General features: G+C 56.1%; 1 protein-coding gene across 1 annotated transcript; it reads left to right on the forward strand.

Moving 5' to 3' along the window:
* Positions 1-871: 871 nt before the first annotated feature.
* On the forward strand, positions 872-4,455 carry DAND5 (DAN domain BMP antagonist family member 5; the record flags this gene model as incomplete). Its single annotated transcript, XM_084248729.1, has 2 exons — positions 872-1,171; positions 4,210-4,455. The coding sequence occupies 2 exons, from the start codon at positions 872-874 to the stop codon at positions 4,453-4,455; spliced, it is 546 nt and encodes a 181-aa protein (XP_084104855.1).
* Between the last annotated feature and the right edge of the window lie 13,795 nt (positions 4,456-18,250).

Below are 18,250 nucleotides of genomic sequence, written 5' to 3' on the forward strand. Positions count from 1 at the left end.
GCTTTTAACACTTCACCCCCACCAATTTGTTCTCACAGTTTCCCATGCCACCTCTGGTCTTTGTAAAAATGTCACCTCCTCTGGGAGGTCTTCCATGACCCTGAGAGCAGACACTCCTGCCCCTACTTCTCTAAGGCACACGCCATTTCAGTATCTTCTTAAACTCAAGCCTCTGAAATAATCTTGTATTGTCTATTTTCTGAATTAATGTAAAATCTGTGGCAGCAAGGACCACTTTCTGTCCTAATCCCTTGTTATCCAGAGGGCTCAGATTTCTACCTGGCTTCTAATAGGTGCTAAAGGAAAAACAAAAAACCAAAAAAACTCCAGCAACTATGTTAATCACAGCTTGTTCATGGTGCTACTATGCATCAGCCTTCATTTTAAGCTGTTTACATAAATTAGTCCCCCATAGGGACTGTCATTAGCCCCATCTAACAAAAGAGGAAGCTGAAGTCCAGAGTGTCCAAGGGACTAAATCAGGTTGCACAGCTAGTAAGTTGCAATGCTGGGATGGAACCCAGAGACTCTGAGGGCAAATATGATTTTGCTAAATGGATGACTGGGTCCATCCCAAGGGGCCACTTGAGGCCTCCAGATATTGTGCTTCTCAGTCCCTGCCTCTAGATGTACCTTTCCAGGTCCTCTCAGCCCACACACCCATAGGCCCCACCCCCAGGCCCCCAGCCAGGTTGGGGGAGGGGTGGGAACCAGAGGGTGTGGGATTGCAGAGTCCCTTCCCAGGCTGCCCAGGTTGGGGCAAGCCCTTAAAAGTAGATCTGGAGGGCCCAGATTCCACCCACCAGACAGCAGGGTCTACTACTTACGACCCTGAGCCCAATAGCAGACAGACAGGCAGATAGACAGACAGATGCTCCTTAGTCAGCTGATTCCTCTTCTGAGCCTGCTCAGCGGAACTTGGCTGTCCACAGGCTGGGGGAGGCCTGGACCCTGGGATTCCCCACTACAGTCCTGGGCTGTGGCCAATCAGACCTCCCCTGTGCCAATATCTGCCCTTAGCAGCTGGCAAGTCTTCTTGAACCTGCAGAAAAGCGCACAATGGGAGGCCCGCAGACTCCAGCACAGGCAAGAGGTGACTGCCCCCGTGTCTCTGCCACTAGACCCAGAGGAAATGACCCAGGAGATATGCAAGGCTGTGCCCTTCACTCAGGTGAGGGTAGGTGGGGGAGGGGGGGGAGGACTGGGTTTCCGTGCTGGCAGAGCACAGGCTATGGCACTGGACAGGTTTGGGTGCAAACTCTGCATTGTCCCCAAGATGTTCTTGATTCTCTTGTTTTCTCCTTTGTAAAATGGAGCATAAGCCTCTCCACCTGGGCTGATGCTGTTGTGTCTTCATCCTGGTCTCCCAGCTTCTGCTATCCATACTCCTTCCCACACCCCTCCCTTCTTTCCCCACTCCCCAGTCTGTTTTTCCAACTAGTGGCCAGGGGATGCTTGTGAGCACCTGACTCAGGTCCCTCCATAGCTCCCACCTCACTCTAAGCAAAAACCCAAATATTTTCAACAGTCCAGTCCATAGGCTCTTCATGTTCTGCCTGTCCCCTCCTTGCCCTCACCTCTTCTTTCTCCTTCTCCTACTGAATTGTCTCCTGCCACAACACTAGTTGCCTTGCTCTTCCTCAGACACACCAATACTCTATCTACCCCAGGGCCTTTGCACTGGCTGTTCCCTTTACCTCTACTAGTCTCCCACCCCCAGAGTGAAAACATTCTCTAGGTTTTCACTCAGATATAATTTTATTTATTTATTTTTATAGCTTTATTTATGCATACAAGAACTGGCATACAGGCCAGAGGTGGAGGAGTGAGAGGATCCACCAAGACAGAGTGGGGAACAGAACAGGCAGACTGACTGAAATCCATTGCTGAGGGGAGCAGTGGGGAGACAGGAGAGGTCTGCTGTGCCATGTGGGTAGCTCTCTGGCTGCCTGGGGATCAAACTGGTGCTGCAGAGGCTGCAGATAGCTTGACAGTGCTGTGCTTAGCCCCTTGCGCCACCAGGGAGGCCCTCAGATGATCATTTTAAAATGTAGTGCCTCCCACTCCATTTCCTCATTCTGTTTTATTTCTGTCTGTAGTACACACATTATCACCTAACATAAGATTTTGTTACTGATTTTGTGACCATTGTCACAAAATTTTTACAATTTTATTTGTCATCTTTACAATTGTATTTGTCATCTGTCTCCCTTACTAGAATGTCTGCTTCACCAGGGCAGGGATCTTTATGTCTTGTTCCCTTCTATGTCTCTGCCTCAGGCCTCAGAGCAGAGCCAGGCACACAGCAGGTGCTCAGAATCTATTGAATGAGTAATGGTAGCCTCTGCCTCCTCGGGGCTATTTGGGAAGCCTGTCTGAGAACAGAATGGATCTGGGCATTCAGTTGGTGCTCCTTAAGGGCATTGGGCATTCATTGTCTGTTATTTATGGTCCAGGTTTTGTAGCCAGGTATACATGGGTTTAAATTTGCCATTTGGTTTCTGTGTCCTAGGGCAAGTGGTTTCCCTTCCCTGAGTCCCAGTTCCTACTGCTGCAAAGTGGAGCTAATGATGGTGGACAATTCAGGCAAAGTGTTTGGGACCATGTTGGTTAGGGTGTGTTATTCATCAGCAACCTACAATGAATCTAGGGGATGTTGTAGTGATTGCACAGCCCTGGACCAGGTGCCTTTGCCCCGAATCCTTATTCAGTTGCACCAGTAAAACCATGCACAATGCATCCAGCAAAGGGGGTCCCTGTTCTGGGATCAGGCTATGTACTCTCTCCCGGTTCTGCAACTGCTCCAAGGGGGCAGAGAGATGTTCTGAGGACTAACAGCCCCCTTAGCAGCCATGTAGCCTTGGGCCAGCAAGGGACTTCTTTGAGCCTCAACTTCCTTATCTGTAAAAGGGGAAAACAGTCGTTCCAATGTCGTAACATCATGGGGAAGAAGGAGTTCATCTAAGGTGAGTAGCATGGGCACAGCATGGTGTTTGGTTTGGTAGGTGTTAGCTTTTGTTATGATGAGCTGATGGGGACTAAGCCACAAATTAGATGGAAAAAGCCCCTGCTTCCTGCTAGCTTATATTCTGGGAGAGAAAGAAACATTAGAACAACCCCCAAGAGACCTAACTATATACATTGCTATGAGCCCATGAAGAAAGAGATGAGGGCTCTAGGAGAGAGAGAGTATCAGGGAGCAAAGTATCCCTTGGAGGTGCTTCTGAGGAAGGCAGAGTTGGGATGGGCTTGGGGAAGGGTGGATGAAAGGATGGGCCAGGAGGAAGGCACAGTAAAGGTGTGGGGGGCAGATGTGAGAAACAGCAAGGAGGTTAGGGGGTGGCTGGGGCCTAGTGAGTGAAAGAGAGCTGGGGAGGAGATAGGGGAGGGGTGAGTAGAGATGCAGTTTAAACAGGGCAGAATGGTGTTCTGTGGGTGAGTTGAAAGACCCATTTACTGGGAGGGATTGTAGGAGGAAATAACATATACTGGGCTGTGTATAGCAATAGGTTAAGGTCTTTCTGCTTAACCCCTCCCCCTCCCATTGCTGAAGTCCTGTAATTCCTCCCCCTTCTGCCAGCCCTCAGCTTTAGTGGTGGCAATAGCTTCCTGGTGGTGCCAATCCCCATGCCACTTTGTCATCCTCTGCTGTTTGGGAGAATCAGCCCTTCCCTGTATTTTTTTTTTTTTTATAGAGGCATTTTTTTTTTTTTATTTGTTTGTTTGTGCATGCACTGGGCACAGTCAGAAGCGTGGGAGGGTGAGAGAATTCACCAGAGCCAGGGCGGGGAGCAGAGCAGGCAGAAGGACCGAAGTACACTGCTGAGGGGAGCAGCGGGCGGCAGGAGAGGTCTGCGCACCATGTGGGACCCTCCTCCGGAGGTCGGGGAGCAGCCAGGGATAGAACCGGCGCCGCAGAGGCCGCGGGCAGCCTCGCAACCCAGCACTCAACTGCTGCGCCACCGGGGAGGCCCAGCCCTTCCCTGTATTAGTCCTCCTTGTTGAAAGACCTAGAGTGGTTGAACTTTGATGATTTTATAGGTCAGGAAACTGAGGCCCAGAGAGGTTGTGTGACTTGCCCCAAATCACAAAGTCTTCAGAAAATGACAGAGTCAGGGTTTGAACATCTATGCTGCTCAAGGTGTGGTATAAGTGGACGGAAGTTGATTCATGCCCTTGACCTACTTGTCTCCCTGTTTCTGGCTATAGGTGCTCTCCCGGCCTGGCTGCACAGCCATTCGCCTACGTAATCACTTCTGCTTTGGCCACTGCTCCTCCATCTATGTCCCTGGCTCAGGTCCTGCTCCGCTTGTCCTCTGCAGCAGCTGTGTGCCCACTCACCAGCGCAGGGCACCGGTGGTCCTGTGGTGCTGGGCAGGTGGCCGAGCCGTCCGTCGTCGGGTGAAGACAACCACCGTGCTGGTTGAGGGGTGTCACTGCAATCTGAAGGCATGAGCTGAGCATGATTGATGGACACCCAGACACACAGATCTGGAAGAGATGGAGACAAACTCAGAAAGATACCAACCTGGACCGTGCACACTGGATTTGGGGACAGCCAGATAGGTCTCCAGTGTCCTCACACTGCTCCTGGGATATCAGGCACCGCCCCAGACAAGGGCGTGACTACTCATAGTGGCAGTGCACACTTCCTGAGCACTCACTGTGTGCTGGGCCCTGTGCTCAACACTAGGCACGTACTAACTTGTGCTCAGAGCAGCCTAGTGTCATAGGGTTAGCATTACCCCACTACACATAAAAAGGAAAGTCACTGACTGAAGGTCACAAAGCAGTAAGTGATAGAGGTGGCATTCGAACCCCAGGCAGTGTGCCCCCCCAACCACCTGACTGGGCCACCTCTCATAGGGAGTCAAAGACACACTCCAGCTGCAGGAGGACAGATGGCCCCACTCAGACCAGGAGACACAGGGATCACCCCATTCTGGGGAGCCCAAGAAATTCAGGCAGGGAGGCAGAGGCAGCTGTTGGGGGAAACTTGGACTCCCCAAGTCAGGACCCACTTGCTTCTTGCTGCCCCTTCTGCCCCAGGTCTCACATCCCCTGTGCTCCATGGCATTCCACAGAAACCATAAAGGTTGGCCAAGTCCCAATGTCTGTATTTGTTCCTCCCACTGAGGTTCCCCAGGAGTGGGTAGCCCCGAGTTGAGGTGTCAGCAGTGGGGATGCTTCCTTCTCAGCTGGGCACAGGGTCTGTGGTGGGTGAGGGCAGCCTGGCTTTGGGCGGCTGGAACTAGGGCCCTAGCAGATGGGCCCGTCTGGCACAGAGGCAAGGACATGTGGTGCTGTCAGGGTTGCTTCCAAATGCCCCTGGAGTGTGTGTGGGGCAGCCGGGCCCCCCTCAGCCCTCTTCCTGCCTCAGGAAGGAAGGCCCCAGGTGAGGGGAGCAGGAGGAAGGGAACTGAGGAAACAGATGGGCCAGTGGGCTGTGGGAGCCCGTGACCTCTGACCCCACAGGCCTGCACAGAGGGGTGGGAACACGCAGGTCAGGCAGCTCCCAAGGCCTGGCTCCAAGGCCCTGGAGGGGAGGGTCATGAGGGAACCATGGGGGGCACACTCTCCCTCCTCCTTCCAGGGTTCTGTGCCAAACCCCAGCAGCTTCTGAGTGGGCAGCTCAGCCCTGGCATCTCGGGCACCCCCTCTCTGGCAGGCATGAGGAGCCTGCTTCCCCCTCCTTCAGCTGTGCCCACCTCCTGCCAGCCAGGGAACCAGCTGGGAACCTTGGTGCCAGAGGGCCCCTGGAGTCCCTGCCCCCTCCCGGGCAGTGCCAGCCGGCCCCCACTCCCAACCCCCAGGCCTGGTAATGGGTGGGTAATGAGTGCTGGGGGAGCGGGGGAGGGGTGGGAGATGCAGGTGCCACAGGCGCTGGCACGGGGGCCGCTAATCAGGTTTGCCAACGCCATCTGTCACCGCGCGAGCATCTGGGGCTCAAGGTGACCCTGTCACCCTCAGTTACAATTATGAGTTTGGCATCTGTATTAAAGACCGCCAGCCGGCCAGGCAGGGGAGGGTTGGGGTGGGCATGGGGGTGTTCAGTGAGCCCCTTCCCAGGGGTCCCATTCCCAGGGGCTGCATGACTGCCAAGGCGTGGGGCTTCTCTGCTTGCTCTGAGTGTGTGTGTGTGTGTGTGTGTGTGGACACACACATGCATGCCTGTGCCAGCCGCCACAGTTCTGCAAGTGTGTCTGGGAACAGGACTGGGAGTGGGTTTTTTTGTGTCTCAGTGAAGTGGCTGTGTGTCTGATCTTGGTGGGATGACTGGGGGCAGGGGAAGCTCTGAGCCAAGTGGGTGAATAAGTTGTGCGTGTGTGTGTACATACATAGGGGTAGCAAGGGTAGCAACCAGCAGAGATGCTGTTTCTCCTGTCCCTCCCTTCTCCAGCCCCCCACTACCTGGACCCTAAAACTAGAGGGCTTGGGTATGGCTGGCGGCTGGCTCTTAAGAGGTTTGGCTTCTGGGTTTTGGGTCCTTGAGCTCTAGGTCATTTTCTATAGTCTGGAAAATAAGATCTAGTTTTGGATTCTGGGTATGGGTTCTTAGTTCTGGATTCCGGGCCCTTGGACCTGGATTTTATTTATTTATTTATTTAAGATTTATTTATTTATACAAGAACCGGAGTACAGGCCAGATGCGTGGAAGGGTGAGAGGATTCACCAGAGACAGAGCAGGGAACAGAACAGGCAAACTGATAAAATACATTGCTGAGGGGAGCAGCGGGTGAAACAGGAGAGATCTGCCACGCCATGTGGGATTCTCACCAGCTGTCTGGGATCGAACCCGCGCTGCAGAGGCTGCGGACAGCTTCAGAGTGTGGCGCTCAACCACCTGTGCCACCAGGGAGGTCCTGTATTTTATTTTATTTTTTTTAAATTTTTTTTTTTTTATAGAGGCATGTTTTATTTATTTGTTTCTTTCTTTGTTTCTTTGTTTATACATGCACTGGGTACAGTCAGAAGCGTGGGAGGGTGAGAGAATTCACCAGAGCCAGAGCAGGGAGCAGAGCAGGCAGAAGGACCAAGGTACACTGCTGAGGGGAGCAGCGGGCGGCAGGAGAGGTCTGCGTGCCATGTGGGACCCTCCTCCGGTGGCCGGGGAGCAGCCGGGGATCGAACCGGCGCCGCAGAGGTCGCCGGCAGCTTCGCAACCCAGCACTCAACCGCTGCGCCACCGGGGAGGCCCTGTATTTTATTTTTTTTTAATATTTATTTGTGCATATAAGAGCTGGGGTACAGGCCAGAGGCGCTGGGGGTGAGAAGATTCACCAGAGACAAAGTGGGGAACAGAATAGGCAGACTGACTGAAATACACTGCTGAGGGGAGCGGTGGGCAAGTCAGGAGAGGTCTGCTGCTCCATGTGGATTGCTCCCTGGCAGGGGATTGAACTCCTGCTGCAGTGGCTGCAGATAGCTTCAGAGGTTACATCTTAACCCTTGCGCCACCAGGGAGGCCCTGGACCTGGATTTTAAATTCTAGGATCTGAATTCTTGGATCTGGATTCTATATCTTGATGGGTGGGAATCTAGATTTGGATTTTGGATTCTGGGATCTGCATTGCAGACTCTGGGTTCTCGCTTCCAGACCCTTAGCTCTGTATGGGCTTTGTATGTTCTCACTGCTCTTCTGTTCAGGTTTGCCACTGGGTCACTAGGCAGCCGGCCATCCCACCTGATGGGTGCAGATACCATATATAGCCACCAGAGGACACCCTTGGTCCAGGTTTGGACCAAGCTGACCCAGACAGGAGTTAGGGAACTACTCTGGCCTGGCTTGACCCAGCCCCTGAGAAAGATGGAGGTGGGGCCCTCCCTTCCCCCCCATCTCTGTTGTCCTGTCAAACAAGGAGAACTGGACTCAGTGCTCCCAATTTGGGTTGGGGGGAGGGAGAGTGTGGGGTTGCTGGGGGGTGGATAGGGTGCCTGGTTAGAAGGCACTTGTACATCTATGAAGGTATCAATGTGTAGGGAAATTTGTGTATAGGCAAGGGTGCACTGTGTGTCTGGAGTGGCCACATGATGGTGTTCCTGTAGACTATGAGCTCCTTTGGCGGTATGTGGCCATGTGTGACCGCATAGCCCATAGCTCATGTGATGATGTCCTCTGGTATAGGAATAGGAGAGTCCCTGTCACATACATGTGACATCTGACAGTGACCATGACTGTGTCATTGGATGTCTGTGGGTGTATCCACAGGTGTCACTGTATCAAGGAGGATGTCATAGAGAATCTGGGAAGAGTACCCAGGGACTGAGTCCCCGTTTGGATGGTGTCCTCAGAGAGTGTGAGAAGATGTGCAAGAGGAGCATTTTGGGACTTCTGAGAGTGCCAGATGGGGGGCATGTTGTTTAAAGAGGAATGGAGAAGAGACATAGTGGTAGGACCAGAGACACAAGGAGCATTCCTGTCACCCCCTCCCTTGGTCTCTCTGATCCTCCATCTCACTGGGTGTCTCTGTGGCAGGTTACCTTCTGCCAGAGTCTCTCCCCCTCCTTGTCCCTCTCCCTCTGCCTGTCCTTCCTCGTTTATTCCTCCCCAGCTTGAAGGTCTCTCATTTCTGTCTCGCCCCATCGCTATCTCTGTCTTTACTCCTCCTTCCTCTGTCTCTTTTCCCTTCTGTATCTCATTTCTACCACTACATCTCTTCCAGGCGAGTGTCCCAGCCCTAAATCTTTTCTATCTTTCTCCCTATCTCTCTCCCCCCATATCCATCCCTCTCAACTCTCTCCATGTCTCTCTGGTTTTCCCAGGGTCTCCTGAAATCTCTGATCTTTCTGTCTCCGTATTTTTGTTTCTTCCTATCTTTGTCTCTCTTCACCCTCTCGTCTCCCTGTTTCTCCCGTCTTTCAATCTCTCCCCACGTCTGTCAGTCTTTCCCGGAGTCACTCCCCCCACCCCATTACTCCTGTTTCTCTCTAGCTTTGTTTCTCCACCTCGGTGTCTCCTCAGCGGTCTCCCGGTCTCTGCCGGCTGGGGTGTGTCCGGGTGGGTCCGGGACAGTCGGGCCAGGGCGCAGCAACCAAACAATGCCCCATTCACGCGGCCCTCCGGCACCATGGCAACGCGCCCGCCCCGCCCTCCCCGCGTGCCAGGAGGATGCCATGGTTACGTCAGGCGCGTGCCCGCCCCGCGCGCCGCCGCCCACGCTCTTGAAGGGCCTCGCCAGCAGGGGGCGCCCCACTGTAACCTCGGTCCGCCGTCCGCAGGGGCCATCTACCCGCACCTGATTCAGCCGCTCAGTGCCTCAGTTTCCCATTCTGTAAAGCATCAGGAGCAGATAGAGTGAGATTGTTTTACATTTGTGTGTGTTTGTGTGCACGTGTGTGAAAGAGAAAAAGAGCTCTTTGGGGGTGGTTGTGTGTGAGTTTGCATGGCAGGGCAGTGGGACTACAGTGCATATGGGTCTCACTCTGAATGAATTTGTGTGTCAATGTTTGCACACTTATGTAAGTAGATGTTGTAGTTTGGGGGGGGTGACTGCCCTTGCGTTTGAAAATTGAATTGTGTTTATGCCTGTGTGTGATGGTATCTGTAAAAGTTCAGGTGTAATGGTGTGTCTGAATGTTTGGTTGTTTATATGTGCCCTGTGTTTGCATGCCTAGGGGGTGTGTGTGTATGGTGAGTATCTGTGATTTGAGTGTGATTGTGAGCGCATATGACTCTGTGTGTCCATGTCTGCATGCCTGAGATGGGTGTGTGTGTGTGAGAGAGAGAAAGATGTAGGGGAGAGAAAGAGAGAGAATTGTCTGTAGTTTGGGGGTGATTATACATTTGTGCTTGTGGGTTCAATGATTGTGTGTGTGCCTGTGTTTGTATAACTGGTGTGTGTGTGTGATAATGTATGATTGTGTCATTGGGTGTGATTTTAAGTTTGTGTGATTCTTGTGTATGTGTGGATCCCTGTGTGCTTGTGTTAACTGGGTATGTGTTCCCAGAATTGCTGGGTCTGGCTGAGCCCCCCTCACCTGAGGCCTCCTGGCACAGAAGGGGGTGCCCAGCTGCCTGGGACCTCCACTCCCCACAGGTTCAGGAGAGCCCCAGCTGATGAATATTCATGCGGGGGGGGGCTGGCACCCACTACTGACAGCTGCTTGTCCATTAGCCCCCTCCTCTCCTGCTCTGCACACCAACTGTGGACAGGAGGGGGGTCTGGGCACAGTCCTGTCCCTGCCTCCATGACTGGAGGACCTGGGGTGTCCTAGTGACTACCATGGGGGCCGGGCCGTGTCAGCATGCCTGGCTGCTTGTTGGGATGGCTAAGGGGCTGTCTCAATGTTGTGACAGGCAGTGGGGAGAGCGGCTGTTGTGTGACAGGATGTCCTAGTAGCTGTGGTGCGGCTGTCACCCACTGTTTCTCTGCAGCTCTGTCTAGGACTATGAGCATTGTGGGGCAGTGTGAGATGTGTGCCTGTCACCGGCACTGTAAGGCCATGTGCATGCGTTATCAGAGTGGCTTCAAGCATTTCTACAGTGGCTCATACCTGTGATACCATGACAATGAGGGTGTGTTGTGTCCTTGGGGTGATGAGTTTGGCTCAACCAATGATCCAGAGACAGCTAGGGTCACACCCCAGATCCCTTCACCTCCTTGTGACCACGTGGCAGGCACACCTGCAGGGTCCCTGGACCAAGTGTGTTCTGCGGGTCAACATGACACTAGTGCACTGAGGTGTTGGAGGAGCTATGCAGATGTGTGAGGCCATGTGGCTGACAGTGTGTGTGACCAGAATCGTTGCGGGGCTGATGGTATTTTTGTGTGTGACAGTGTGGCTGGGGGTGTAACAGACAGTGCTGCTGGTGGAAGGTGTGATCATGTGGCTCTCTATGTGGTGGAAGGTGTGACAGCGTGGCTGTATGACAGCATGTGTGACAGTGTGGTTGTGTGTGGCAGTGTGACTGAAGATGAGACAGTGTGGCTGTGTGATCGAAGCTGTGACAGTGCCACTCTGTATGTGACAATGAGTATGTGTGATGACACAAGCCAAGGGGCTATGGCTGCCCCACCCCCACCCTCAGACTACATCAGGAAGCCTGGCTACACTGTCACACAACTACACTGTCACATCCTCAGCCATGCTGTCATACCTTGCGTGCTCAAGTGAGAGGCCTTGAGGTTTGGGGCTGGCAGCTGCCCAACCTGGGGCTGTATGTGAGCTTGAGACAGGGATGCTGGGAGGGAGACACAATGCCATCTGGGGCATGGCCTTGCCCCTCTGTTTTCTTGCAGCCTGGGTTTGGGGAGTGGCCTCTTGAGGCAGCAGGGCGGGGCTGGGGCTGGGCTGGGGACTCTAGCCTGGGCCCTGGCGTGTGGCTGGGTGGCCCCTGAGGCCCTGCCAGAGACTCAGTGTGGCTGGCCTCACTCCCCTGACACCCACGCCCTGCGATGGCAGGCGGTGGTGTGTACAGAGGCTCCATTCAAGCCAGGGCCAGGTTTCCAAGGCGGGTGGGGTGGGTCCCCAGCCGCTGCAAATGAAACATTTCCCCAGCTCCTTCCCTTTGCTTTCACATGAGCCATGGGCACGTGTCAGCATGTGTTTGTGGGACCTTGTGTGCAGCTGCGGGTTGGCCTGCGTGTCCCCCTTTATGATATGGGGATGTCTCTGGGTGTCTTTGAGTGTTGGTGTGACCAACTATGTGTGTGACCATTAGTGACCATGTGTGTCTTGTGTGTATGTTTGTGATTCAGATGACTTTTTGTGACTTTCTGTGTGTGCCACCTTTGTGGATGATTTCAAGAGCATCTGTGCATGACTCAGTGGGACTGCACTGTGGGAGGGTTTCTGTGTACCTATGTAACTCTGTTTGACTTCGGAGTTGGTATATATTTGTATCTATGGGGGCTTATGTGATAGCTGGGGTCTTTGTGTGTGACAGTGCGTATGGGTCTCACTCTGGGTGGCTGGGAAGGTCTGTGTGGCTGGGAAGGTCTGCATGTATTTGTCTGTTTTTGTGCTAATTTTGAATGGTGTGTGGCAGCATCTTGGGGTGACCCTGTGTGTGTGATGATGGCCTTCTATCTGACTCCTCTAGCAGAGGGAGGCTCAGTGTCCACTAGTTCTCAGGGAGTGGGGGCAGCAGGCACAAGGTAAGGACTCTAGACCTGGGGCATAGACCATGCCTGCCAGTATGGGCAGAAGAGTCATCAGGCCCTCCTGAGGAGTGGGGATCCCCAGTCCTGCCATGAGAGCCTAGAGTACCCCCCTTTCTTGCCCTGGCAGTCTCCAGGAACTAGCGCTTCATTTATCCCATCTGCCAGGTATTTTCCCATCTCCCTAGACAGGCCTGTGTGCTACCTCAGAACCCAGGAGTACCCGTCCCATATTTGGTGGCCCCAGATATGGCCATCAAAGCCCAGATGTTTCATCATCTCTGCCTCTGCCCCCAGCATCCTGGCCAGGTAGTGCCATGGCCTGGTTCCCACTCCCCCTCCTTTTGCTCCCCCCTGCACACCTGCATTGTCAGAACACACCTGCTGCCAGCTGCAGCCAGGTGGGCAGCCCTGGCAGGGAGGAATGTGGGGGATTCCAGCTGTGGCAGCCCAGCTGTGCCCAGTCCCCTGGCAGCACTGCCTCCTTCACAATTTCTGGAAGGCCAGGTGTGCCTAAGATCTGGGCTCTGGGAGGTTAGGTAGGGGGGCACAGTGCCCTGCCTCTCCACCAAAATCCTCCCAGCTGATAGCTGTGGAGGGGGGCAGAGTGTGTGAGCATGCATGAGGTGTGTTGTGGTACAGAGGAGGGGCTAAGAATGGGGGAATCCTGAGTGTGGTTTTGTTCATGAACATGGGGCCAAGTATCTTGTTTATGTGAATGCAGGTCGATGTGGTGAGTAAGTGTATAAGGAAAAGTGTGTGTACACAGGAAGGGTGTTGTGGTACGAAGGTGTGTGAATGGAAGGATGGGTGTTGTTAATGTGAACACAGGGACTAATATTGTAATGTGAGTGTATGTGAATGTATGTGGAGGTGTGGGTATCTGAATGAAATACTGGGTGGTATGCGTGTGTGAACAGAGGGATGAATATTGTGGTGTGAGTGTGTGTGTGTTGTGGGTGTTATATGTGTATACACTGTCATGTGTCTCTTAACAATGAGGATACATTCTGAGAAATGCATTGTTAGGAGATTTCACTGGGGTGATGACATCATACAGTGTAACTACACAAGTAGAGGGTGTTGTCTGCACACCTAGGCTACATGGTAAACTTATTGGGGTCTCTGCCTATATGCCATCCATCATTGACTGACATGTGGCTAAGTGATACAGGTAAGTGGAAGTACAGTGTGTACGTGTGTGTGTGTGTATGTGTACAGGGATGAATGCTGTGGTATGTGATGAAGCATGGCTTTATGTATGTGCAAATGGAAGTGTAGTGTGAGTGTGTGTGAAGTGAATGTGGATACTGGTTGAGCTTTGGGGTCAGGTGCAAGCCTGGGAAGGTGATAAGGGAGTGAGCAGACTCTGCTCCCAGGGTTTGCTCTGCTGATCGACAGTGGAGAGAAGATGGGACTGTACCTAAGTTAGGGAGTTCTGAGAGGTATACTGTTTGATGGCAGTTTGCAGAGAGGCCCTTGGTTCTCAAGATCCCCCTAAACTCCCAGTTACATTAAAGGTCCTAGACACCCTTTATATTCCTCCTCTATATTCCTCCTTCGCAAACCTTGCTCGACTGTTCTCCTCAAGCCCCCCACAGGCCCATAGTACTCCAGTGCTCCTTCACCCAGGCCACATAAGCCTTCAAATCTCTGCTCTGTCTCTCAGTCACCCAATGCCCCCAACCCTTTGGACCCCAAGACTCCCCTAGGCCCACACAGTCCCAGCTTCTTCCAGACATTCTGTCCTCTCCTGGGCTCCTTAGGGCCCCAGATCTACTTATTCCTCTCTGCTTCTTCTGCTCCTCGCCTCACCCCTGAACTCCTATCCTACCCTGGGGCCCTTTCCTGAGTCATGCAGGCACCTAACCCTCCTTGATCCCCAAATCCATTTCCTGCCCCTTCCCTTGGCCCCTCATAGCTCCCAGTCCCCTTCTGCATCCCTCCCTGCAAGGGGCCCTGCCCCTCCTCCCCAGGAACCCCCTCTAACACTTTCCCTATGCCCCCTCTCTCTGCCCCCCTCCTGCAGAGGGTGGTGCTGGAGGCAGCAGTGAGGCCCTGAAACTTTAAACGGTGTTAAAAGTTTCTGTTTACGAGAAGCCCTTGAATTTTTAAGGACGTATCAATTCCCTCTGCCACTGCCTTGCAGCGGCTGTGGCCATAGACCCAGGGAAGGATGCTGGGTGGGACTGTGAGATCCCAGGGACAGAGCCCCCAGCACAGAATGACAAACACACATGTGCCCAGAAATCCTCGGGCTCATAGAGACCCCTTGCTGACACATAAGTACACATACACATAGTTAGTCATACAACCAACACAGCCTGACCTGTCTGTATGAATAGGCCCACATCCTTGACAAAGACAGAGACCCCCCTCCCAAACACACACACACACACACACACACACACACACACCTCTGTTATCCTACAGATCTACATCATCTCCCCAAAGCCATGGACCACCCCACATAGACAGACATACCAAATGATACCCATTGACTGGGTTTGGCAGGGTGGTGGCCATACAAACCCTGATCACAGGGGTCTCCCTAGTGGCACAAGGGGTTAAGCACAGTGCTGTGAAGCTGTCCGCTGCCTCTGCAGCATGAGTTGATCCCCCGATCAGCCAGGGAGCTATCCACATGGCGCAGCAGACCTCTCCTGTTTCCCCCACCGCTCCCCTCAGCAGTGTATTTCAGTCTGCCTGTTCTGATCCCTGCTCTGTCTTTGGTGAATCCTCTCACCCCCTGCACCTCTTGGTCTACACTCCAGTTCATCTATGCAAAAGTGAAACTTTTTAAAAAGAGCCTCCCTGGTGGTGCAAGGGCTTAAGTCTCAGCGCTATCAAGCTATCAGCAGCCACTGTACCATGAGTTCAATCCCCAGCCAGGGAGCTGACCCACGTGGTGCAGCAGACCTCTCCTGTCTCGCCCACTGCTCCCCTCAGCAGTGTACTTTGGTTAATCTGCCTGTTCTGTTCCTCACTCTGTCTCTGGTGAATCCTCTCACCCCCTGCACCTCTGGCCTGTACCCCAGTTCTTATATGCATAAATAAAAAATATTTAAAAAAAGAAAACAAAAACAAACCCTGATCATAGACAGAATCACTGGGACCCTTGCCACTCACCTATCCGGTCACACATGCTCTGGCACAGCGAGACTCATCCCTGGCACAAACACAAACTTGCCACACTACATGGTGAGCTTGAAACATCCATACACCCATCTCACCACCACCCTGCCAAACCCAGACCCTGATAATTATCCTCTCTGTTCCCCATTGATTCTGCAGAGTTTGGCAAGGGCCTGACAGATGCATACCTTCTCTGACTCGTAGACAACCCCCAAACTACACAATCCTGAGACTACTATATGTGTCTGACCTGTGTCTGTTCCAGAGGATCCAAGTCTCAGGAGACAACTAAAGACACAACTCCAGCCACCCTGCCTTGGTGATGTGACCTGAAGCACAGTCCCTCTGGGACACTTTTGTACACACACACACACACACACCCTTGTGTCAGCTTTCAGGTACCCAGCAGGTATACCCATGGCAGCCCCTGAACAGCTGGCCCTGTGTGCATGCATACACACGTGTGTGCAGAAACACATACACATCCTCAGACGATGCATAACAATATTGTCACAGCTTGGCAGAGGGTGGGGTGGGGGATGTGTGAAAAGGTACTGACTGCACCTGGCAGCAGGCAGGAGCTTTGCCTAGGCAGGAGCTGCCTGGGGGCTGCAAGGTACCACCTACCAACTCATCCCCCAGGACACCCAAGGACGCCCCCCTGCCTCCACACCAGGGTGCCTAATATCAGCCTGTTCCCTCCCCTCTTCTCTGCTCTGGAAAGGGGGGGGTCAGGGTCCTACAGAAGGTGGTGGACCTCTGCTGGGGGGTGAGGGGGAGTGTACTTGCACCTGAAGGCCTCCTGCCCATTTCTGTCCCAGGGTTGGACTGTGTGGCTCTGCTAGCTCTGTGTAGGTCCGTGGTGTGTGCTGGTGTAATAAGTGTGTTAGCACATCTCATCTCCCTTTTGTTGGTGTCATGGTGCATGCTTGGGTGTGTCCTCTGTGTAGTCACAAATGCCAGTGTTTAGGTGCGGTGGTGTATGTGTGTTGTGTGTGCGTGCATGGGGTGTCTATGCACAGGGATTGCATGATCAGACCTGTGTCTGTGTGTGTGCACATCTGCACACACCAGCGAGCACTGGTGTTTGTGTCTTGATGTGCGTGTGCGCGAGGCCCGCGCTGCCCGCGACGGTCGGCCGCCGCCGAGCGTCCGCACGCGGCGGGGCGCTGGAATGTGCACGCTCAGGTGTGTCATGTGATGCGGGGCTGTGAGCGTGTCAGTGTGCGGCTCGCGGGACGCGCGCCAGGGCGCGTGTCTGTGAGTGTGAGCGTAGGTGTGTGCGTGTGCTTTGTTGTGTGGAGCGTGCAAAGCGTCGGGCCGTGCCCGGCGCGCAGGGAAGGGTCGGGCCGCCGCGCGGGGGGCGCGGGCGCCGGGGCGCGGGCCGGCACGTGCCGGGGTGGCCCGCCGGGGTGCGCCCCCGCGCGCATGTGCGTGTGTGTGCATGTGTGGGTGCATGCATGTGCGTGTGTGCATGTGTGTGTGGCGTGCGCGCCGGCCGCCGCTCCCCCGCCCGCCCGCCCCTCCCCGCGCCCCTCCTCCCGCCCGCGCCTCCCGCCCGCTCCCTCCCCGGAGTGCGCCGCTTCCAAACTTTGTCTAAACTTTCACTTTCACAGCGCGGCGGCGGCGGCGGCGGCGGCGGCGGCGGCGGGCGCGGGGCACCGGCCGGGCGGCGGCGGCATGGAGTAGACGCGCCGCGGAGGCAGCGGCGGCGGCGGCGGCGGCGGACGCGAGAGGCAGCGGCGAGCGCGGCGGCGGCGGCGACCCGGGCCGGCGGGGCCGAGCCTGCGAGCGGCGAGCGCGGAGCGGCGCCGGGCCGAGCGCGGGGCCGCGGGCCGGGCGGGCGCCGCGCGGCGGAGGCCAGAGGAGCCGAGCCGGAGCCCCCGCCCGAGCGCGGCCGCCGCCTGCCCGGCCTCCCCGAGCCGCGGCCGGCCCCGCGCTCCCGCCGGCGCCCGGCGATGTACTCCCCGTACTGCCTCACCCAGGTACCGGCCGCCGCCCCGCGGACCCGGGGGCAGCGCGCGCGGGCGGCGGCGGGCGGCGCGGCGCCGGGGCGCGGGGCGGGCGGGACCCCCGGGCCGCCCGCCGGGGGCGCGGGCGCTGCGGCGGGGGTCGGGGCGCGCGTGCGGGCGTCGGCGTTCGCGGGGACCCGGCGCCCCGGCTCCGGCCGGCCCCCGGCCCGCTGCGCGCGTGGCGCGGCCCCCGGGCGCCGAGCGGGGCTGCGTGTGCGGCGCGCGCTGCCCGGCGCGGGGGACGCGGCGCCGCCGGCCCGAGGGCGAGGGCGAGGGCGAGGGCGAGGGCGAGGGCGAGGGCGAGGGCGAGGGCGAGGGCGAGGGCGAGGGCGAGGGCGAGGGCGAGGGCGAGGGCGAGGGCGAGGGCGAGCGCGGCGGGCGTCCGGGCGGGCGGCCGCTGACGGCGCCTGCGGGGTGACGGGGCCGGGCCGGCCGGGAGAGCCGCCCCGCTCGGGCAGCGCTCCCCGGGGCGCGCGGCGGGCCCGAGTGTGGCAGCGGCCCGGCGGGAGAGGCGCTGCCCCGCGTGCGGTCGGGGTGCCCGGGGAGGGCCGAGCGGCCCGGGCGTCTCCCCAAAGTCTTTGTTCAGGCCTCATATGGGAGTGGGGCTGAGAAAATGGCGGGGCTCCCAAATTTCGGAGGGGCAGGGGAGGGGAAGGAGGGATGGGCGCGCCGCCAGCCCGGGCCGCACCTCTTTGCCGACCCTGGACGCCAAAGGCGCGAACCCCGCAGCCCCCAAACTTTCCTCAGTGCAAACTTTCCGGCCCAAGCTACCTGGCCCGCCGCGCTGTGGACCAGGCAGGCATGCAGGGGGAATCCTGTCCCGCTGCTCAGAGGCGGGAGGGGTGGAGGCAGCGGTGGACGCCCGGGTGAGCGCTGCCGCCGCGCCGTCGGGTCAGTGCGGGCGCAGCAGCGCCGACCTCTGCGCTCGCCGAGCGCGCTAGCTTCCCGCCTCCAGCGAAGCTTCCGGCGCGGTGCTCAGCACCCTGGGGATGCCTGCTCCGC

The sequence above is a fragment of the Talpa europaea genome (genome assembly GCF_964194135.1).
Source record: "Talpa europaea genome assembly, chromosome: 12".
Lineage (NCBI taxonomy): Eukaryota > Metazoa > Chordata > Mammalia > Eulipotyphla > Talpidae > Talpa > Talpa europaea.